The sequence below is a fragment of the Xenopus tropicalis genome, chromosome 7 (genome assembly GCF_000004195.4).
Source record: "Xenopus tropicalis strain Nigerian chromosome 7, UCB_Xtro_10.0, whole genome shotgun sequence".
Taxonomy (NCBI): Eukaryota; Metazoa; Chordata; class Amphibia; order Anura; family Pipidae; genus Xenopus; species Xenopus tropicalis.
Window position 1 is genome coordinate 52560827 of NC_030683.2, and position 24230 is coordinate 52585056.

At 38.7% G+C, this 24230-nt stretch overlaps 1 protein-coding gene across 1 annotated transcript; it reads left to right on the forward strand.

Moving 5' to 3' along the window:
* The first annotated feature begins 11725 nt into the window (after positions 1-11725).
* On the forward strand, positions 11726-22384 carry rgr (retinal G protein coupled receptor). The gene is made up of 7 exons (NM_001016013.3): positions 11726-11807; positions 13353-13509; positions 16164-16285; positions 16963-17116; positions 19600-19717; positions 21168-21281; positions 21913-22384. The coding sequence occupies exons 1-7, from the start codon at positions 11729-11731 to the stop codon at positions 22054-22056; spliced, it is 888 nt and encodes a 295-aa protein (NP_001016013.1). The 5' UTR covers positions 11726-11728; the 3' UTR covers positions 22057-22384.
* The last annotated feature ends 1846 nt before the right edge of the window (positions 22385-24230 follow it).

Genomic DNA, 24230 nt, shown 5'->3' on the forward strand with positions numbered 1-24230 from the left:
AATGTGGCAGGTATTGAAAGATTGCAAAGAGGCTGTTCACTGATTACATTTTTGTGTGTGGGTTTACATATCCTTTAAGCATCATAGGACCCATTTACTATGAGCTAGATAAAAATGCAGTTCCTGTGGTATGCCATGTCTTGCAAAGATAGCCTTTAAGCTGGCCACACACCATTCAGGGCTGAATCAGCAGATAAGGAGGTAGAAACAATTGGATTTCTACCTCCTTCTGCCGATTCAGAGCTGAAGGGAGATTTTGGTCAGGCGCCTTCTATGGCGCCCGATCAAAATTTTCAAACTGGTCCGATCGGCGAGTCGGCCGATATCAGCAGCTTCCTGCGATATCGGTCGACTCGCCGACATACCATACACGCACCGAATATCGTACGAAACGAGGTTTCGTACGATATTATCGGTGCGTGTATGGCCACCTTAAGTCTTGCAATAACTGAATTTGCTAATTTGTCAGACAGTCGAAGCACCTCTGGGTATCTTGAGAAGTAATCAATCCCAAGCAGGTATGAATGTCCATAAAGGTCAAATATATCTGCAGCAAGCTTAGTCCATGGCATGCTGGGTATATCATGGGTAAGTACTTGTTCCTTCACATTGCTGGGCAGCATTACTTGGCATGTGTTGCAAGTGCTTACTCCTAGTTCAATATCTTTTCCCATATTTGGCCTATACATGAGCATTCTGGCTTGCGCTTTTGACCTCTGAATCCCTTGGTGTGCGACATGCAGTCTTTGAATCATATGTGGCCTGCAGCTTTTAGGAATTAGAAATTTGTCACCTATCATTACCAAGCTATCTTCTATATGAATGTCGTGTCTCAAAGGCCAATATGGCTGTACTACTTTGACAGCTGACCTTTTCCAGCTTGGCCATCCATTGCTGTGTGTTTGTTCCAACAGCAGACACAACAGCTCTGTGTCTGCCTCAGTTGCATTTTTCAGTTCTTGCAGAAGGTGCTGTGGGAGGGCCATAGCAACATCAAGGGAATAGACAACTTTCTCATTTTCAAAGTCAATGTCAGTGTCCATGTCAGCAAGCTGTACAATCGAAGCTCTGGACAATGCACCTGGTATCAGCATGTCCTTTCCAGCAGTGTAGACTACGTAAAAATCATATTTCTGTAGCTGAAGTAGCATTCGCTGCAGTCTCGCAGGAGCCTTACTTTGGGCTTTGTAACAATGGCTTCTAAAGGTTTGTGATCTGATTGTACTGCTACTGACAGTAAAAACACATACTGATGGAACATTTTAAATGCAAACACAATGGCAAGGAGCTCCTTTTCAATTTGGGCATAGTTCTGTTCAGTCTTTGTCAAGGCTCTGGATGCATAGATGACAGGTTTGTTTTTTTGCATAAGACATGCTCCCAGTCCATCTTTAGTGGCATCTGCATGTACTTCAACTGGTTCTCTAGTATCAAAGAAGGAGAGCACTGGTGCACACACTAGTGCATCTTTTAGTTTTTGAAAGGCATCCTGCTGTTTAGGAGAGGAGCAGTTATACTTGCTTCATGTGGAATGTACTGTGCAAGATAGCAAGTCATACCTAGCAGCCTCTGCAAACTTTTTCTGTCAAGTGGGCTTGGCATTTCTTGCCTTCACTTTGTCAGGGTCAGGCATGACTCCCTCACTGGAAATAATACGCCCCATGTAATGCACTTTGCTTACTTGATACTGAAGTTTGTCTTTGTTGAACTTTACATGCAGTTTGCACGCTCTGTCCATTACTCTTTGTAAGATGGCATCATGTTCCTCTTTAGAGTTGCTAGCAATGATCATATCATCAGCAATAATATGGACACCTTCAATATCCCCAAAGGATTCAAAATTCTTTTGCTGAAACACTTCACTTGCAGATCTGATGCCAAATGGGAGCCGATGGAATTTGTACCGTCCCCATGGAGTGTTAAAGGTGCACAAGTCAGCAGATTCACTGTCAAGCTTGATTTGCCAGTATCCATCTTTTTCATCCAAGATAGTAAACAGCCTTTTCCCTGCTAAATTGCTTATTACATCCTCAGGTGTTGGGATGGAGAAGTGCTGTCTTAATATAGCTTTATTTAGGTCCCTGGGGTCCAAACACACCCTCAGTGATCCATTTTTCTTTTCTGTAATGACAAGACTGTTCACCCAAGCAGTGGGCTTAGTTACTTTGCTGACCACACCTTGCTGTTCAAGACTGTCAATAGAACACTTTAGCTTTTCTTTAATAGTATATGGTATTTTACGACAGCCATGTATTACAGGGGGAACTGTGGGGTCTGTAAAAATGTGGTGTGTACCAGGAAATTCTCCCAGCCCCTCAAAAACATCTGCATATTGGTCTAGTAGCTGATCTTTAGTTGTAGGTGCAGACTTGGAAAGCTCACAGAGTTTTCTTAGCAGATCCAGCTGAACACAGGCTTGCTTTCCTAAGAGAGGGACATCTGACACATTTGTTACAAAAAAGGTTAACTCAGCTTTTTTGAGTGGGGCTTGAGCAGTGAGTGTTACAACCCCTTCTGGTTTAATGCGTTCTCCCCCATATGCAATAAGCATTGTGTCTGTATGCTTTACACGGACACCTGACATTTTGCAAAGCACTGAAACATGATATTTGCTTCAGCCCCAGTTTCCAGTTTAAATTCAATATCTGTGCCATTTACAGTAAGTGCTGTGTACCATGAGCTGTCTCTGGCTACTCTGTGTTTTTGGAGAGCAGCAATGCATAAAGTGTTGATATCCTTTACAGAGGGTTTGTCTGTGTTTGTTTGAGGAATTCTGGCCCTGCACATTTTGGCTAAATGATTTCTTATTTTGCATTTATTGCACTCTACTCCATATGCAGGACAACGCTGAGGAGGGTGCTGTCTGCCACATCTGCTGCATGGTTTTGTCTGGGTGCTTGATTCAGGCTGTGCACTAGCAGAGGATGTACCTTTACAGTATTTAAGGGCTTGTTGTGTCTCTCTGGGTGTGATTTGTATAGCATGAACACTGCTATCAGCAGGGGCAGTTGCCATTGCAGTGGTCTGAGATGATATGATTTCTTTAGCTTTGCATATTTCGATTTCCCTTTCTAGAGTTAACTCTCTGTATTCCAGCAGCTTCTCTTTTAAACGACGATCTGTAATACTGAAAACTATTTTGTCTCTTAAGCACTCTTCCTGATCTTTAAATTTACAGTTAGCTGCTTTTAGTTTTAGCTCAGTAACAAATTTGCCTATGCCTTGATTTTCAACAAAACTGGTGTCTTTCAAATACAACATTTCTTTTGGGCTGAAAATAAGCTTTAAATGCTGAATCACTGAATCAAGGGTTCTGTCTGCAGCTTGTGTCTGTGCAATCCCCATGTGTTATACACCTCAAGTGCCTCATCCCCAATACTGTGCAGTAACAGTGCAATCTTTGTGGGCTCAGGCTTTTGCTCCAGCCCTGCTGCTGTAAGATATAGTGTCAATTTCTGGGCCCATCTGCACCAGTTTTCAGACAGATTTCCACTCATACACATGGGCTGTGGAGGTTTGAAATGATCCATGGCTATGCAGTGTATAAACAGATATTTTTTATTTTGCAGTATCAGTGTCTGGTACTCACTATTACTGGAGACTGTTGTGGTTCTTTTAAATATTTTCTTGAGGCTGAAGAGATGTTTGTTACCACTACCTCTCAAGCAGAGCACAGGTTCCTATTCCTGGTGGCTGTGCTAGTAAAATCTTCTGACACCATGTTGTGTTCAGCTAATGCAGATCCATACCCCCCAACTGTCCCGCTTTTCGCGGGACAGTCCCGCTTTTTATGGCGCGTCCCGCTGTCCCGGATAGTTCCATGAATGTCCCGCATTGCGGGACATTCATGGAACTATCCGGCACAGCGGGATGCGCTTGCTGTAGCCGGATGTTCTTGCTTCGTCGGCGGCTTCGTTATGCCTCTCCTTGTGCAGCGCGACAGGTCCTTTTATAAGGTTGCGCCTGTGGGTGTAACGTCATTACGCACGGGGCGCAACCTTATAAAAGGGCCTGTCGCGCAGCGCAAGGAGAGGCATAACGAAGCCACAGACGAAGCGCCTATGGGAGGTACTGTGTATTGGGGCTACTGTGTATTGGGGCTACTGTGTATTGGGGCTACTGTGTATTGGGGCTACTGTGTATTGGGGCTACTGTGTATGGGGGGCTACTGTGTATGGGGGGCTACTGTGTATTGGGGGCTACTGTGTATAGGGGGCTACTGTGTATGGGGGCTACTGTGTATTGGGGCTACTGTGTATTGGGGCTACTGTGTATGGGGGGCTACTGTGTATGGGGGGCTACTGTGTATAGGGGGCTACTGTGTATAGGGGGCTACTGTGTATTGGGGGCTACTGTGTATTGGGGGCTACTGTGTATTGGGGCTACTGTGTATGGGGGGCTACTGTGTATGGGGGGCTACTGTGTATGGGGGGCTACTGTGTATGGGGGCTACTGTGTATAGGGGGCTACTGTGTATGGGGGCTACTGTGTATAGGGGGCTACTGTGTATGGGGGCTACTGTGTATAGGGGGCTACTGTGTATAGGGGGCTACTGTGTATGGGGGGCTACTGTGTATTGGGGCTACTGTTTATGGGGGGCTACTGTGTATAGGGGGCTACTGTGTATAGGGGGCTACTGTGTATAGGGGGCTACTGTGTATGGGGGGCTACTGTGTATTGAGGCTACTGTTTATGGGGGGCTACTGTGTATAGGGGGCTACTGTGTATAGGGGGCTACTGTGTATGGGGGGGCTACTGTGTATGGGGGGGCTACTGTGTATGGGGGGGCTACTGTGTATGGGGGTACTGTGTATGGGGGGGCAAAACTGGTACTTAGTTATAACTCACTGCCTTCTCTCTATACTTGTATTTATATGTAGGAGTTGCTATATTGTTTTCCTTAGGTCGTTCAGTATGAGGGTATAGCACATTTTCGTCTGCACCCGCCATTTCATCTATATAAAAGGGGTATTTTTTTAAAATGGGGTGTGGTAATTGGGGCGTGGCCACAAAAGGGGGCGTGATCAAAAAAATTGCGCCAAATCTTTTTGTCCCTCTTTTCATTTTTCAAATGTTGGGAGGTATGCAGATCATATCAAGGCTCCAGAAACAGGCAGCACATTATGAACAACTTTATGTAGGTTTATTTGACAAGGAAGATCTAATCCCTAAGCACAGGGTATAACTCTATTGTACAAGAGAGAGAGAATAAGTTATAGCAGAACAAGCACTGAAAATAACTACAGCAGGCATAGCACAGCGCCCTCTATATTACTCCCAGTGGTAAACACACAGGTAAATATACTACAGTAGTATTGCAGTTTATTGAAGTCTATGGGAAACATTTTATACATAGAGCTATCTCAGCAACCAGAGTGGCTGCTTCCAGAGCAGAATATCTCTACCCCCATGCTGTTTACAGCATAGATTATACAGTTGTTGAATCTATTAGTTCTTGCTCTCCCATTTACACTGTGCAAATTCCTTCTGAGAAACTTCCCCCTGCCAGCTCTATGTAACTAATAACCTACTTGTAATCTTTTTTTTATCAGTGGCTATAAATATGGCCTCAGTCATTTCTCTTACTCAGTCACAGCCTCCTAAACTCTTTCCTTTCTTACTGCCAGGTATAAATGAAGCAAGCAAAAAACCTGGAAAAGGTAAAAAAAAGAGTAAATGTTCTGTGTTCCAGAAAGGGCAAAGGTCAGGGCCCACCGCTAAAGTTCTAATATCCCGGAAGGCTAGTCTGACACTGCACAGAGGAATCATTTTTTGGCTGCAAGGGTCAGTCACTCCCAAAAAACAAGACATCACTCTAAATTTTAAGTTGGAAGAGAAGGAGTGTAAATACTATCAAATATAAAAATAATTTTTGCCTGACAACACAATCATTAGCAATTCTACTTTAATGTTATTTAGACTGAGCCCCTGTGGGATCACTCTCCCCAACTTCACTGAGGCGATTTCCTTAATTGACAGCACATATCTTTACTGATACTGTCCCTGCTGTAGGCCCCTAGCACCATACATTCTCTCTCTTTATTAAGTAGCGTCCAAAAGAACTAAAGACTAGGATGCTCACTCTTTTGTAGACCAGATTGAAGCACACACATTGAAGTATCACTGTACTCTGCAGATCCAGTATTACATACATAATTTTAGTAATATAACTAATTATGGTGACATATTATTTGGAAATACCTATTCTAGCACATCCAAGATAGTTTTCCATCTTTACTAAGAATAGTTGAATGCCCTATATCTGTAAAATAGCATAGTGAGCATATGTCACAATATTCAGGATAACCTATGGAATTATTATTTTTATTATTATTCTTTAATTAGCACACTAGCCACTCCAGCATACACCGGCATCATATCTGCACTCTTGCACAGAGAATATGCTCAGTCTGCATGTACAAAATAACATAATTCTAGTAAAGTAGAAAAATAGGTCATGTGGATAGATTAAACAAGCTTAGCCCCAAAGCCGAGCAAGTATAGCGTGCTAGTAAGGTCCTTGTCAGATCCAAGACAATACAATAGATTGTAAAACTGCAGAATTCCTCTTTACATTAAAGGTATCATAAACTTTTTGCAACTGTTAATGTGCCAAGTACAAATATCTTCAGCGAAACAACTTATCTCTATTTTGAAAAATATATAACATTTGCAGTAAAGGAGAATTCATTTGAGTTGGTTATCTATCCATTTCTTAAAAGTAACTGTAAGTGCAGTGTTTCCTAAACTATGGGGCTGACCCTTCTAGGGGACACTCAGTGCAATGGATGGGAGATCCAGTTAGGTTGAGATTGGAGCAGTATGCCTGCTTGCTCTCCTAGATGAACCTAGAAGATATGAATATATGCACTGATGACAGCGCCGCCTCAGGGGTCCTGGTGCATGAGGAAGTCAAGTCAAGGCAAGGGGGTTGCATTGCAAATGTGCTTTGTGATTGCCAAACCTCTTTACTTAATTCCTCAGGATTCATTGAGGTCTGGCATGGTACAGAAAGATTTGCGAATTGTTAATGTGGAGCTGCTATTCATAAAGGGATCCCAAATATGAAAATTTGATCAAATATAAAAAAAACTTGAAAACCTCAAATTTGTGGCTTTACAAACTCAAAAAAAACTCAAAAACTTAAAAATCACTAATTGCAAAAATGCTTAACATGTTGATAAATCACCCCCTAAATGGTAGTATGTTGGGGGTATCCTTAATTAGGGATTTTTTTCTTAAGGCTCCAGTCTTAAGATATAAATAAACTGGAGAGAGTGCAGAGAAAAGACTATGCGTTTAGACTGTAAAGGTTGAAGCTGTTTTTTCTGGAAAAAAGACACTTGCAAGGGAACATGATTTCTCTTTACGAACCCTTCAGGCGGGATTATAACACTAGTATAACACTGTTTGTGGTATCCCATTTTACACCTACCAGTATTACACAGTTTCCTGTGCAGCAATTACCTGGGACTAATTGCATGGGACTAACCTGATTTAACTTCTGATGGTTTGGAAAACATTAGGTACCAGAGACATTTTAACCTGGTGCCTTTACCTATTGACCTAGGAATATATCAGTAGTAGGACCTACACTGAATATACAGTAAAATAAACAATCTTAATACAAAGTCATATTGCCTTATAATACATAAAAACCATCAATATCCTCAAAATTATAGCAATGTAATTTCTGTCACATGAGTCACTGAAACGTGTCTATTATAACAAATAATGCACCCCTTGTTGTAAAATATGGGATATTAGAAATCACCTCTGAATTCTATGACTTGGCTTTTAGCCTTGTGCCTTTATATCATCACAAAACTCCTTGGTGACTTATAATATACCGTACTTATAGTTTACAATAGAGGGTACATTATGAATCTAACTCATGTGACACTTATGAAGTTCTAATTTTTTTGATTTAATGTATAAGAGTATGCAATGTTTATTTCTGCAGTGAATATTGCAGTGAATATTGGTGAACCAAAAGTCCCTATAATCATACATTCCTGCAGTCGCTGGAATGTAGAATGTAGAATGAAAGAATGTAGTGTGGGTATTATAGTACTAAACAGAATGGCTAATAACATGGTTATATGCACCGTGAGCCTTGATAAAATAAAAGTATTCACAAGATTCATGCTTCACACATAGCACTGCCCTAAAATAAAAAATTGAGGGGCTTTAACCTTCATTTAAAGGGTCCATTATAGAATATCCTTTTCCTAACAACTTTGCAATTAGTCTTTATTTTTTATATTTTATAGTTTTTGAATTATTTGCTCTCTACTTCTGAGTCATTCCAGCTTTTAGCTGGTGGCTCTGTGAGGCAACAATTTTATTGTCACTGTTACTTTTTTATTACCCATCTTTCTATTTAGGCCCACCTCTGTTTATATTTGTGTCTCTCTTTCAAATCACTGCCTGGTTGCTAGGACCCTAGCAACCAGATAGCTGCTGAAATTCCAAACTGGAGAGCTGCTGAACAAAAAGGTAAATAATTTAAAAACCGCAAATGAGTTCATGAGACATTTTGTGTGCCTTCTAATTATTAAATTGGTTTTTATTTTACTAATTCCTTTAACACTTTTTATTCATATATGACCCTCTTAAAAGGTTTGCCCCACCCCTTAACTTGCATTATTTAGACGCAGAAATTGAGGAGAGGCCGCAACAGGGACTTACCCCCTGCCCTATGGCAGAAGGAAAAGACAGGGCTGGCCTGTTCCCCCTGCTGCTGCGTTTTCCTGGACCAAGTGCCTGGTAAGTGAGCAATAAAGAGTGCGATTTTGCATGGTAGTACCGTGCATTAGAGAACCCAGCACTGCTAGGGACCAGTTAGCAACAAATATATCCCACAAGGCAATGTATTTTTTGAAAAACTATGCAGCATATATATATTTATATCTTGGATACAATAGGGTTGTTTCACTAAAGTGCGATAAGCGTTATTGCATGCTTTTTGCATTAAAATTGACGGGAAAAAAACGCGTGATCCGCTAAAGTATTATCGCACGCGTTAAGTCGCATATCGCGTGCGTTAAATATCATGTAACTGAATGCACTAATTTTAGCGCATTGTGTTAATTCTCGCGCAGAAATAATATTAACGCATGATTCACAAACACTTAGACGCGCTAAATATCGAATTAGTCTATGCGAAAATTAACACCTACTTGGGGCAGGCGGTAATTATAGAAAAGTACAGTTCATGAGCTTTTGGCAACACAATAAGGACTTTGCAGTGTGATTTATTAACGTACGTGTTGGCCCTAGAGTGATGTAGCCTCCAGTTTGCAGGGGAAATGGTCATTTTAAAAAAAAAGTAGTTTTACGAACGTAATGGTGTGTATGGCTAATATGGCATGCGTGCGATTAGTAGCGCACGTGCCTTAATTAGCGCTCGTGACAAGTAGCATGCTGCGTTAATTAGCGCGTGTTGCGTTAAATACCGCACAAAAATAGTCTTCGCGACTTAAATAACGCAAACGCCATGGCGTCTAAATTAACGCAAATAACCTTTTTAGTGAATCGTGCGTTAAAGGGACAGTAACACCAAAAAATGAAAGTGTATAAAAGTAATTACTATATAATGTAATGCTGCCCTGCACTGGTACAACTGATGTGTTTTCCTTAGAAAGACTATTATAGTTTATATAATAAAGCTTCTGTATAGCCACGGGGGCAGCCGTTTACAGGAGAAAAGGCACAGGTTACTTAGCAGATAACAGATAAAACCCCATTATATTCTACAAAGCTTATCTGTTATCTGCTATGTGCCTGTGCCTTTTCTCCTTTTTCCCAGCTTCAATGGCTGCCCCCGTGTTGACATAGCAGCTCATTTATATAAACTATAGTAGCGTTTCTGTTGCAAACTTACCAGTTTTACCAGCGCAGGGCAACTGTATATTATATTTTAATTACTTTAAAACACTTTCATTTTTTGGTGTTACTGTTCCTTTAAGATGCAAAAAGTTAGACGCAATAAAATTTTAAACGCATGCTATAAATAGCGCTAGTTTTATCGCACTTTAGTGAATCAACCCTAATGTTATTATTTTGGTTTCCTCATGGAATTTATTTTAAAACACTATGTTAGCAGGTATATCTAAAACTGTCAGGGAGAGAGGAGGTGAGTTCAATAAAAAATTGATGAAAAGTTGATCTTAAGTTGATCACTTAAAAGAGTATATGTGTTTGTAGGTTAGTAAGAAAAAATATTATTTACTATGATATAGGCGTTAATAAGGGTTCTGCTTACTTGGATATTATTCAATCCAGTGCTAGCAGGTTATTAAATATGTTTTTGTCAGAATATAAACAATTGATAATTGCCTGAAGAAGCACTGTGTGGGTGAAACCTGTACCAAACAAGTGGGTTAGCATCTTAAATTGTCTTAAAATAGTATTGTTACTGAACCTGATCAGATTAAAGCTAGTGGTCCATGTATAGTGCTTTCCAAGTTGATGGAACGTAGATTGAAGGAGGTGGAAATCATAGTGGTCTTGGAGCACTTAGTAAGTGGGTGAGAGGTGCTGCTAAATCCAGTGTGGTGATAGCAATAAGGGACCAACTGGAGCAGTTCCAATGCTGTGGAGAAGTGACTTTGTGGTGAGACTGCTCCTTAATTGGGGCACATAGGGGAAAAAGGGCTGGCGCTTGGACTTAATGCACAGATATTGCCAATATCAACAGTGTTTTTTATGGAACAGTGTAAACTTTGCTAAAGACATTGCTGTATCTCCATTTCATCCATTTTACCTGTGTCCAGTCCTATCCTATGCTGGGTCTTAAGCCCATTCACACTGTATATGTGACACCCCTTTCTCTATTAACAACTCCATGTGATAACTACCCCCCCAATTAACTTTATGACTTGACATCATTGTTGCTGAATATTAATGAAAAGAGAACTCGAGATCTAATTACCACTCTTTGCTCATTACAAACTGACTTTTTTTTTTAGTTTTAATTTGAATGAATTGTCCCTTGATGTATTTAATGTTTTATGTGAATTTACTGGGATTTAAAATTTGGTGATTAGTAGGCTGGCCAGTCAACTTTTTTTTAATTAGGATTGATCAATAAATGATTAAAAACCCAGAACATAATGTTTTTATTTCTATTTATACATTAGAAAGAAATACAGTAAGCAGAAAAAAATAAAAAATACACACCACGCCTATCTGTTTATTTTAGTTGTAACTCAGCTCACAGTATGAAATAGAAAGTTTATTTATATGCTGTTTACAAACAAAGTAGACTAAAGTCTGGATTGCTCTACCAATTATATTGTAATTACACGTTCTGCCTTCTCAGCACTTTTACTCTATGGCTTTCTATTCTCTCTTAATTCCCTTTTATTCTCTGCTAACTACATTAAGAGAAAAGACAGTTTTCATAACCACAAGCTTACAAAACCCTTGTTGTAGATGCAATGAATGCATTCTTTTTATCATGGCATGCAAATACGATTTGGAAAAAGGTGGGGGAGAGGGGGTTTTTGGTACATACAAGGAGAACTTGCTTTCATTCACATCATTAGGGAATTCTTCAGGGGATTGTTATGTTTCGAACTATATCTACCAAAAAAAGAGAGATTTCCATAATCACAGACATGATGTCGCACGTGAACCTGGCCCTTTAAAAGGAAGCGTTTTTAGTGTGTGAGAAGGGAAATCAAAAGACAGTTCAGGAGAGTGTGGAATCCTAGTTGCAAACATGGTTACCTCTTACCCTTTGCCGGAAGGATTCACAGAGACTGAGGTGTTTGCTATTGGTACCACTCTTCTAGTTGAAGGTAAGGAAAGAATGTCACTGTTTCATACACTTGGTAGCAACATTTATGGGATTAAATCTTACAGGAAAATTATTTCTGGGATTACTTGCAATATAAGCTCTCTGCAACTGGATAGTGCAATGGTAGCTGCCAGACGCATGCTTTTAACCTATATACCACATAAGAGCATACTGTAACCTGCTTATGCAACAATCCTTGTAAAAGCAAATGAAAAATATGGTATCCATGTATCCTATGTACCATGCACTGTATTATACTGACTATGTGTCACATCCTTTTTAGTCTTTTGCTCACATAATAGAACTGTAAAGCTCTGCAGAACAAGGAGTTAAAATTATTTTCCTCTTTACTAACCTTGCGTTACAAATGCAGTTCAACATCTTAGGCACCATGCGTTAACCTTTTGCTTTCAGTTGTGCTTCTGTATTTCTGTTTTTATCTGATTTTAAATGTTTTCTCTATTCAGTAGTGCAGACTGTGTAATATATTTTAGGCTAATAAAATATACTGGGATCTCTGATAAGCCCACTTAATACAATACCATGTGCCAAACATATAATTGCATTAGGTCCTTTAAGCTGGGTTTTCTACCGAGAATGTCAAATTGCATTCCTAAAGGATTGAAGCAGTAAAGGCTTACTGGATATCCTTTCATTGTTTCAAACAGGGTTAGAGATTAGAAATGAGGCAACCAGTTACAGTGCACAAAGGAAGGGGCCCTACCTTAGGAAAATGTAAATTATTGTTGTTAATCCTGTGAACTTTCAGCTGTTGCTGGACTACAACTCCCATAAATCCACTGACAGCCAAAGGTTAACAGTAATATTATGACATTTTACATTTAAATGTGTGTGACCAAAGGTTCCTCTTAGGATTGTCAGACCAGGGTGAGTGGCCTGCCCTTAAATCAGGCCCTGGACAAATTACACCAAGGGAATGATTGAGCAGGTTGTGACTTCTGGGCCATAGCAGGAACAGCTTAAAAGAATGCTGTACAGAGCATTACTATAACATACAAGTGCACATACAAGTGACTAAATAGAGCCAGCGCTTGTTTTGCCACTGTTTTGCACCTAGCACACATAGAAGCAGTGCACATACAGGTTAGAATACTTTGACCTTGTTTTTCAATGAATGCCATTAACTTTATTCTCCAATGCTGACAGTCCTTTTAGCACCCAGTTTCTCTATATACTATTAACCTGCTGTTCATTGTTTTTATTTGCAAGAATAAACTATTTCATCAGTTATGCAGATGTCAGAACATCACTAATGTTCTTAGTAATGTTATCTTTGTAAATGAAGGAAATTATTTTTTGGGGGGATGTAATATTTAGCAACTGCAACATTATTTTTTTTTATCTGTAGACATCTGTAGATAATCTGTCAGATCATTGTTCTTTTCTGGCACAGCAGAGAAGGGATCAGCAACATGCTACAGGGCCTTTAAACTCCAAATTGCTCAGTAGCACAAAGCAGGCAGAGGGTGATTTTCATTCATCTTTGTTCTGTTTGGCAACTGTGACATTTTTCTTCTTCTTTCAGCTCTGCTTGGTCTCCTTTTAAATGGCTTGACACTCCTTTCTTTCTACAAAATCAGAGAGCTTAGAACCCCTAGCAACCTGTTCATAATAAGCCTTGCAGTGGCAGACACTGGACTGTGCCTGAATGCATTTGTGGCAGCCTTCTCCAGTTTCTTGAGGTAATAGCTTTTTTACTTATCAGCAAACAACTAATGATTGCAAATGATGCTCAAACCAAGGTACGCTGTCAGCTATTTGTCCTTCTACTACTAAAGACAAGTCACAGTAGATTACTTCATTAAAAGAGACATTATTAACAACGTTTAGATAAAAAAGATAGAGATAGATAAAAAATATGGGTCACATGTATTAAATTACATTCACTGAAATGTGTAAAATACATATTTGTAGGTATTTGAAAAAAATGTGGGACAAAAGTATTGAATTTTTTACAATGTCTTTAGGAAAAAACACTTAATTGATCAGCAGATGCCAATATCTTCCTATGCAACCCCTGACATTTTTGGTGTTTTCTCATGCTGTACAGCCATTTAGTATTAACATCTGCTGAGGTGTGAATAATGCCATGGAATTATATAGAAACCTTAAGATGTGGTTGCCAGACAGGACACCCCATGTTGTTGCTCTCCTATATCTGTATGTTTTATAAGGCAGGCTGCAACACAACCATTGTGATTTTTCAAATTTCAATATTATATAAATGTGCCCCTCACTTCTACATTTAAAAGCCATGGCACCAGGTACAAAACAGAGTTTGTGATAATTAACCAATCATTCATAAGTCCATAAGTCATGTCTTATGGTGTACATTTTAGGTATTATACAGCCATTGTGGTGGAAATGTGCAGCATTGACTAAACTGACTGAAGGGAACTACTGTATGTAAGGGAACTTATGTGCTGAAAAGACTTATTTAAAGGAAAACTATATCCCCGGAAAATAAAAGCCCCCTTAACTATCACTGCCTAGTCCCCCCCTCACATCTCCCTTATCGCATAGTTTTGAAGTTTAAACGCTGTCCCTATCGCTAACCACTACATACAAAATGAAGAGAAGTGCCCGTGAGTATAGTTCTCCTTTAATTATAGTTAGGTTGAAAAAAAAACAAAGTCCATCAAGTATAACACTACCAAGTGAACCCCAGCACATACACACATACACATACACACAGCCCATACCATAAACCATATATACCTTCAATACTAATTATAGATTATAGATAGTATCACAATAGCCTTGGATACTATGCTTGTTCAAGAAATCATCCAAGCCCCTCTTAAAGGCATTAACAGAATCTGCAATCGCAACATCACAAGCCACAAGCCATAAAAAAACCACCTACACTGCTTCAACTGAAAGTTCCATTCCCTTTACCAGTTTAGTTGCACATCTTTGCACTCTCTCCAGCTCATTAATATCCTTCTTTAGTACTGGAGCCCAAAACTGCACTGCATACTCAAGGTGAGGCAAAATTATGTTTTCATCATTTGAGTCAATGTCCTTTTTTATGCAAAACGGTACTTTATTTGCTTTAGTAGCCACAGAATGACACTGCCTGGAATTCGACAACTTGTCTACAAAAATCCACAGTTCTTCTCCATTAAGGATACCCCCAACACACTACCATCTATTGTGTAACTCACACTTATATTATTTCTACCAAAGTGCACTATTCAACATTGAACCTCGTTTTCCATTTTGCTGCCCAGTTTCCCAATTTTTGCAAATCGTTCTGCGTGGAAGCATTCAGCATGCAATTTATAGTTTTGCACAATTTACTATCATCAGCAAAAAAAGAAACAGCATTTCAATCTCCACCTCCAGGTCATTAATAAACAACTTAAAAAGCAATTAATCAAGGACTGACCTGCTCTTCTTTAAACACTGGAACAATTAGAAAATGTTGCATTAACCACCACTCTTTCTAATCTATCCTTCAAACAGTCCTTTATCCAAGTACAAATATTATGTTCCAAGCCAATATTCCTCAATTTTATCATTAACTTTCTGTGTGGTACTGTATCAAATCCTTTTAGCAGATAAAAAAAAGTAGATGACATCCACTGTTATCCCAGAGTTGAAGTTCCTGCTCACCTCTACATAAAAGGCATTTAACTTAGTCTCACAAGATCTGTTACACATAAAACCATGATGGCACAAACTTATAATATTGTGATTTCCAATGTATTTAAGTACCCTATCCATTATTACCCTTCCAAAAGCTTTACTACCACTGATAACAGACTAACAGGCCTATAGTTTTCAGGCTGAGAACTGGATCCCTTTTTGAATAGAGGCGCCACATTAGCAGTTTGCTATCACAGAGCTAAGCTCGTTTAATACCCTGGGATGAATAGCATTCGGTTCTGGATCTTTGTTTACCTTTTTATGTTCAAGTCTCTTTTTAATTTCCTCCTGAGTGACCCATGCATCAGTAGTTATATTACTTTTTTTTTATGGTGGTCCCTATGGAGCCGTCAACAAGTTCCAAGGCCAAGGGGCAGCATCCTATATTATACCACAGTAATATCTTTCTATACCATTCATCAAAGGCTATGCATGTAAAGTTAAATTGTATACCATATAACCATTGGCAAGCTAGGAAAGATACCTTGTATACTTGTATTCAGATCACTAAAATGTGGTTTTTGTGAGGCCGGACATTAATATACTAGTTCAAATACATAACATTATTAAATTACTGAATATTCAACACAAATTTGTTCTGTTAACCAAAAACAATTTTAAAATCATTCTGTGGTCAAGTTCAACTTGCATGGTGTGAGTTCAACATCATTTCATTTGTTTCCAGGTATTGGCCATATGGCTCTGAAGGATGCCAGATTCATGGATTTCAAGGATTTGTAGCAGCTCTTTCTAGTATAGGCTCTTGTGCTGCAATAGCTTGGGATCGTTACCACCAATACTGCACACGTAAGTCCAATGATAGAGAAATGTACTCAAAGGAGAACCAGTTAGTATTTTAAATTACTATATTAATTCTTCTTAGGATTGCTACTATTTTCTTGAACTTGAAAAACAGAACAGATAGCTCACAAATCTACTGTTTGAACATTACTTGGCATTTGCAAACTTAAAAAGCAGTAACTCTAAGCAATATGAATCACACCTCCCCATGTAACCACAGAAATTAACTATAAAAGTACATTTTTTCCAATACAACATAATTACTTAAAATATTCACCTTTTTTAACATACTAATACATTCACACAGAAGTAAACAGTTTATGCTAACAGGATATGTTGGGCTTGGACTCCTATAGACCACTTTTAATAGAAAGATGCCTTGTGCTGGAGAAATTTTGTCAGGGTTGAACTCTGAGTCTACAATTTTTGGTGTTTCTAAGAATATTGATCAGACAGTTGATTACCATGGAGGCATTACTCCTACCTATCATACTAATTATTGGTATTTTGGAGAAAGTGCAAATGATAAAAGAGGGTTGTATCAGATGTGTCACTCAGTCCATTACTTATGATTATTTCTGTCATTTGTCATTTTGTATTAGTCGAAGACTGCTTTTAAAAAAAAAAAAAAAGGACAAACTGCATTTCTAAACTACTATTGCACTTCTTTTCTGTATTTGCAGGTAGCAAGCTTCACTGGAGTACAGCAGTCTCAGTGGTTTTTTTTATCTGGGGATTTTCCGCATTCTGGTCTGCAATGCCTCTGTTTGGCTGGGGTGAATATGACTATGAACCTTTAAGAACCTGCTGCACTTTGGACTACAGTAAAGGAGACAGGTAAATTGTATCCCTTGATGGGAATTTTTTTTTTAGAAATGTGCTAATAGTTAACTATCTTAATTTCAATATTAAAAAAGTGATGTGACTAGAACTTACTAGGCCCAACAGCAAAATTATTTTAGGGTTCCTAAACTGTTCCAATAAGGGCCCCCAGCAGTTGCACAGTCTGCTTACTCTGTAATTGCACCTATGTGTTGAAATTAAATACAAGAAAACTAGTTATATAAAATGCAAACCAGTTTGCAACCAGAGTAAGGAATTCAGAGGAAAACATGAAGGAATGAAGGAAACACTGGGATTAATGTCACACAAGAGCTAAGTGTGGTTGCACCTGGGCATGGGGCCTTACCTAATTGTCATATGTATATATTTACACTGAATCTCTATAAAACATAAAATCATTTTAAATTCATTATCTAAATACTTCCCACATATGAAGGAAATATGTAATTTGCTTGGAAAACAAACAACAAAAATGTTGCTCTGATCATGACATGAAAACAAAGATTATTTTAGGCATATTGGAGGGGGTGATATCATTTTTTTTATGTATTATAGTTAACATGCCTCTTTGATGTTGTACACTGTTTTATAGTGGACGTTTGAAATAAACAAGCTGAATTTTTCCTGTGACCTGTGAGTGCGGCATTTTCCTTTTTTTGTTCTATACCATTTTTGAATACTGCACCCAGGTGTTCTAACGATCTTAGGAGTGCCGGTTGCCTTTGACTCTTTGCCTTTGACAGTATATGTCATATATATTTTTAAATATATAATTTTATGTGCAAGTCACCTGAATATAGATGAAAGCTATTCTAAAGTATTATAACTGGCAACAGTGACAATATTCAATTCTGTAACAATAGTTAGAGAAAAGCCAGTGAAGTTTGTAAGATTGTGGCATTTAACTGAATCACAGGAGTGACCAGATGAAAATACAAAACAAAACATCAAATTCAGTCTCTGGGCACTCCCTACTAAATTGGTTAATTTCTTCACAACTCTGGGACTGCCAGCATAAATGAATCAGCCAAATATTTGGGGTCAACACTGTAGTTACACCCTCTTATATTTTTTTGGGGATTACTTTGCCTCTTGACTTTGCTCCAGATGTGATACTCACTATGCTCTTTGCGCCTTCAGACATAACTTCTGACCCCACTGAGAATTCTTTCTGAAGTCATGTAGCCTCTCTTTTTTATGTTTATCGATTCTTGTTCTTCCTATAAAAAAGTAATGCACAGTCCAACTAGTGGCATTTCATTTTGCCAAGGTACATAGTTCTTAATTGAAATCCTCTTCAGAATAATAATTGAAGCTTGTCTTTGCCATTAGGAAGACAGGAAAAAAACATTTTTTTTCAAACATCCATCGGCTAAATTATTGACATTATCTAACCTACAATTTAGTTTTGCCTGCATTCCAAATAGTCAAGTGTCAGACACAGGTTGGTAATATTTATGGCATTTGTAGCATTTCAGATATGTAGACACGGCTTTGTTAAGAACCCACTTAAAAGTTTTACTGACACACAGGGGGTATATTTATAAAGCTGTGTAAAATATGGAGTGAAGTATTACTGGTGATGTTGCCTAGGGCAACCAATCAGCAATTAGATTTCAACTGTTAGAAAATCAAAGCAAAACATCTAATTGGCTGCTATGAGTAACATCACCGGTAATGTATTACTCGACTTTTACACAGCATGATAAATATACCCCATAGTGTAGGTATTGCACTAGTCTGTGATGAGTTTGGGGTTTTTTTTCAACCAAATTGAACAAATCTTGGTCCAAGTGTGCCTGTCCAAATAATTTATTTGAAGATCAAACAGATATTGGTTGGACAAGAGTTAAACCCCCTTATCCACAAACTTGTCTGCTTAAAGGAACAGTAACACCAAAAAATTCAAGTGTATAAAAGAAATTCCAATATAATGCACTGCTGCCCTGCACTGGTACAACTGGGGTGTTTGCCTCAGAAACACTACTATGGTTTATATAAAGAATGCAGCTGTGTAGCCACGGGGGCAGCCATTCAAAGGAGAAAAGGCACAGGCACTTAGCAGATAACAGATAAAACACTATTGTATTCTACAGAGCTTATCTGTTATCTGCTATGTAAACTGTGCCTTTTCTCCTTTTTCCTAGCTTGAATGGCTGCCCCCGGGGCTACACACCAGCTTATTTATATAAACTATAGTAGTGTCACTGTAGCAAACACACAACTTTTACCAGTGCAGGGCAACAGTACATTATATTTTATTTACTTTAAAACTCTTTAATTTTTTGGTGTTACTGTTCCTTTAAATCTGCTTTGATTTATGGCTACAATATTCAATTCCTCCTACAACCATAGTTGTAGTGCAGTCTCTTTACTGAAATGTATTGATAGCACAGAAGTTTGTTAATGATTAATCTTTCCATTCTGTATTCGTTACCCTCACCATATTAATGACAATCTCTCTTTCCCTCAATCAGAAATTATATCTCATATCTATTCACAATGGCTTTCTTTGAGTTCCTTGTGCCCCTCTTCATCTTAATGACCGCATATCAGTCAATATATCAGAAAATGAAGAAAAGTGGTCAGATCAGGGTAAGAACTTGCTCTAAAATATTATCGCACAGTTCCTGATTTTGCACTTTCTTGGGTCTTTTTAAAAGCAGCTTGTACAAAATATTACCGGTTATTGAATGATTTATTTCTAATTAAAAAGATTTAAGAATTTAGACTCATGCTGGTGTAATAGCTGGGTTATGTAACTTGCTTTGAAGGCACATGCCCTCTAATAATGTTTCAGCTTCTCTGACTTAACTTCCTTTGAGATTACTCAAAGTAAACCAATCTGCTTTCTTTGCAGATCTCTAGATAAAGCTCTTTTTGTGAAATGGTAAAATGTGCACAGAGTGATAGATATGAAGGATATACTGTAACTGGAATCTTTCAATCAGCAATGTAAGCACTAAGCATGATGCACATACAGCCTACATTTCATATTTTGAAACAGACAGTAATTAGAAAGTGGTATAAGCAATGCTAGGAACCAGCACTGTATTTTAAAAGATATTTCACCTGTAAAAACTAAAGTTTATGTATTTTATTTTTATTTTTTTACATTCCATAAAAATAACTATGGTGTGATATTTCTATTAGATAGATAGATAAATAGATAGATAGTGTATATATCCATGCCTATTTTATATACTCCAGAAAACATTTACACATAGGGGGAGATTTACTAATCCACGAACGGTCCGAAGGTGTCCGAATGCGGTTTTTTCGTAATGATCGGTATTTTTGCAACTTTTTCGTATGTTCTGCGACTTTTTCGACACCGTCGTGACTTTTTCGTATATTTTGCGCAACTTTTTTGTGGCGCTTACAAAAAAATCGGATTGATGTTTCAAAATACGATAAAGTCGCGGCGGCAATGAAAAAGTCGCGACAAATACTAACAAGTCACGACGGCAACGAAAAGACGGCAAAATTTTCGTTTCCTATCCGAATGTTTCCCTTTCGGGATTCGGATTCGTGGATTAGTAAATCTCCCCCATAGAGTACATGTTTAATGAAATGTCCAATATACATTACTTAATATATTTTTACAATACTGCCTCTTTCTAGTTCCTCTTACTAAACTCTAACTAATTGTACTTTTAAACCATTATAGGAAGTCAGCTCACCTCCAGCCGCCTTGCATATTCTATGATTTGATTGGCAGCAAACAAAGAGAATAACATTACTGTGCAAGCCTTGTGGGAAGTGGAGTTTATTTCACTTCTTCTGCAGTCAGCCAATCAGTGAATGGAACTGCAAAGTACAGATATTATAGATAATTATTTCAAAATCAACTACATTTAAAAAACTTTCAAATAATACCATACTCCTATATATTGGTCAGTAGTTTAGAATTGCAAGCTACTTGTTGTCTTGTGAGATTAATATGAATGCGTTGGTGTTAACTCTTACATAGAACATTTTAGATTTGTTGCATACTTGCAAAAATTTTGACAAATTGTAGAACTTTTTTTCTTTTTGTTTTCAGTTTAACACTAGCATGCCTGTAAAATCACTTGTTTTCTGTTGGGGGCCATATTGTCTGCTGTGCTTCTATGCTGTCATCCAGGATGCAACAATTCTGTCTCCAAAACTGCGCATGGTAAGTGTCAGAACTCTTTGTGACTGCTTATATCTAGATAAAGAAAGTACATAATTACAGAATGATAATTAAGATATTAAACTAATGAAAATTACAGTGTGCTATTTTATACCATTTATTTATGCTATGCAAATGCATAAGTGGATATTGCAAAAACATTTAGTGCCCTTTATGTATGAAATTACCAGTAGAGGCATATGGCAAAGCAATCTAGCCCCAATATAGTACCTTCTTAAGGGTGTAGTTAACCATAAGGGGTTAGTTAACCTTGAAATTTACTCTTTGTAATATGTAGACAATTCTAACACTGTTTACAATTTTTATTTTTGATTTTCTGTTGTTTGGGTCTACAGCTATTTTAGAATTTCAGTTGCTATCCTGTTTCTAGGGTTCCAAACAGCCTACAAACCAGGCAATGGTTTGGTAAAAAGTAGCACTAACCCTATCATTGTTGCCATGCTGAAAACAACCATTCAGCATTTCAAACAGTCTGAAAGAACCTGAAAGGCAAAGTATTATAAAGCCAGTAGACATAAAAACTGAAAAATGAAAAGTTGCTGTTGACATTTACAGTATAGTGATTTCATTATTTAAAATAACTCTAATGATGTTTTTACCCTCATTATTTCAGATACCTGCTCTCTTGGCCAAGACTTCACCTGCAGTGAATGCCTATGTATATGGACTCGGCAATGAGAATTACCGTGGAGGCATTTGGCAGTACCTTACAGGACAGAAACTTGAAAAAGCAGAAACTGATAACAAGACCAAATAAAGTTATTTAATTTAGGAACAAAAGCTATTATTTTTCCCATCTTTTTCACCCTAGTGCAGAAAATAGAAAAGAAGTTTCATATTATTTTGATATATTTTGTTGCACATAAACAAGGTCAATGCACTGCAGCCCAAACAGCTTGAAGTCAGTCTTATGTAATTGTTATCATGCCCTTGTTATATTAATGTATGCACAGCTTCTTTATTGGTTTTTAACTCTCTCCAAATGTATCTGATTATTTTATTGCTGAACGTTGACTTGAGAAGAAGGCTGGTATCCTTGTACCATTATCTTGAAAATAAATAAAACTTGTATGGCTGAAACCACACTTAAGTAGTATTATTTTATCATAACAGACATTAAAGTATGAATCTGAATCACGAAATCTGATCATTTCAGATGATTGCAAAAGTCACGAAAATTCAGTTCGTTTGAATACGAAGATTTTGTACTTATGATCGGAAATTTTTGTATTGAAACGATCTTTTAATTGGCGATCCGAAAGTCACAAAATTATCGTATCCGAACGATCGTAAACGATGGGAAAACCTTTCTGACTTTGAACCTTCAGTGTATGATTTTGTAAGCCTCCCATAGGGCTCAATGGCACTCTGCAGCGCCAACCTGGCCCAAGGAAAGTCTCCCATAGGGCTCAATGGCACTCTGCAGCTCCAACCCGGCCCAAGGAAAGTCTCCCATAGGGCTCAATGGCACTCTGCAGCTCCAACCCGGCCCAAGGAAAGTCTCCCATAGGGCTCAATGGCACTTTGCAGCTCCAACCCGGCCCAAGGAAAGTCTCCCATAGCGCTCAATGGCACTCTGCAGAGCCAACCTGGCCCAAGGAAAGTCTCCCATAGGGCTCAATGGCACTCTGCAGCTCCAACCTGGCCCAAGGAAAGTCTCCCATAGGGCTCAATGGCACTCTGCAGCTCCAACCTGGCCCAAGGAAAGTCTCCCATAGGGCTCAATGGCACTCTGCAGCTCCAACCCGGCCCAAGGAAAGTCTCCCATAGGGCTCAATGGCACTCTGCAGCTCCAACCCGGCCCAAGGAAAGTCTCCCATAGGGCTCAATGGCACTCTGCAGCTCCAACCTGGCCCAAGGAAAGTCTCCCATAGGAATCAATGGCACTCTGCAGCTCCAACCTGGCCCAAGGAAAGTCTCCCATAGGGCTCAATGGCACTCTGCAGCGCCAACCTGGCCCAAGGAAAGTCTCCCATAGGGCTCAATGGCACTCTGCAGCACCAACCTGGCCCAAGGAAAGTCTCCCATAGGGCTCAATGGCACTCTGCAGCGCCAACCTGGCCCAAGGAAAGTCTCCCATAGGGCTCAATGGCACTCTGCAGCGCCAACCTGGCCCAAGGAAAGTCTCCCATAGGGCTCAATGGCACTCTGCAGCACCAACCTGGCCCAAGGAAAGTCTCCCATAGGGCTCAATGGCACTCTGCAGCGCCAACCTGGCCCAAGGAAAGTCTCCCATAGGGCTCAATGGCACTCTGCAGCGCCAACCTGGCCCAAGGAAAGTCACGATACTGAAGCTCGAATGAATCCGGAACTTTCGTACTCGCTGCGACAAATACAATTTTGACTCACAAATTGTTGTGCAAATTGTTGCAAAGTATGAAAAAGTCGCACAAATTAACAAAAATTAACAAAAATATTGTAGAAAATACACAAAAGTTACATAGCTACATAGTTACATAATAAGTTAGGTTGAAAAAAGACATACGTCCATCACGTTCAACCATAATAGTTGTAAACTTTAGAAAAAATATCTGTCGTACTTTAATGAATAGCATTGCATTGCATACAAAATCTTGGATAAATGACTGCATGTACCTCTTTATCAAAAAAAGTCTCTTTTAAAAGACATTAAATTTAAAATAGCACATTGTAATAGATTGGATAACATTTTTGGCTGCTGCAATAATAAAGCATGTGGAGAACAAACGATTTTAACATATATTAAATTACCATAAAAAGTCCAAAGTTTCAAGTATTGTAATACATAGCATCAATCAACAGGTAGCAGGTTACAGAGTCAGACTGGGACACCAAGGGCATACCAAAGAAGCTGCTATCAAGGATCCACCAGCTAGAGCCCTAAAACCTTTTCTTCTTGGTATCCCCATGTTTGAGAGGTTTATTGTTGAAATGTAATGATTAATATAGCTT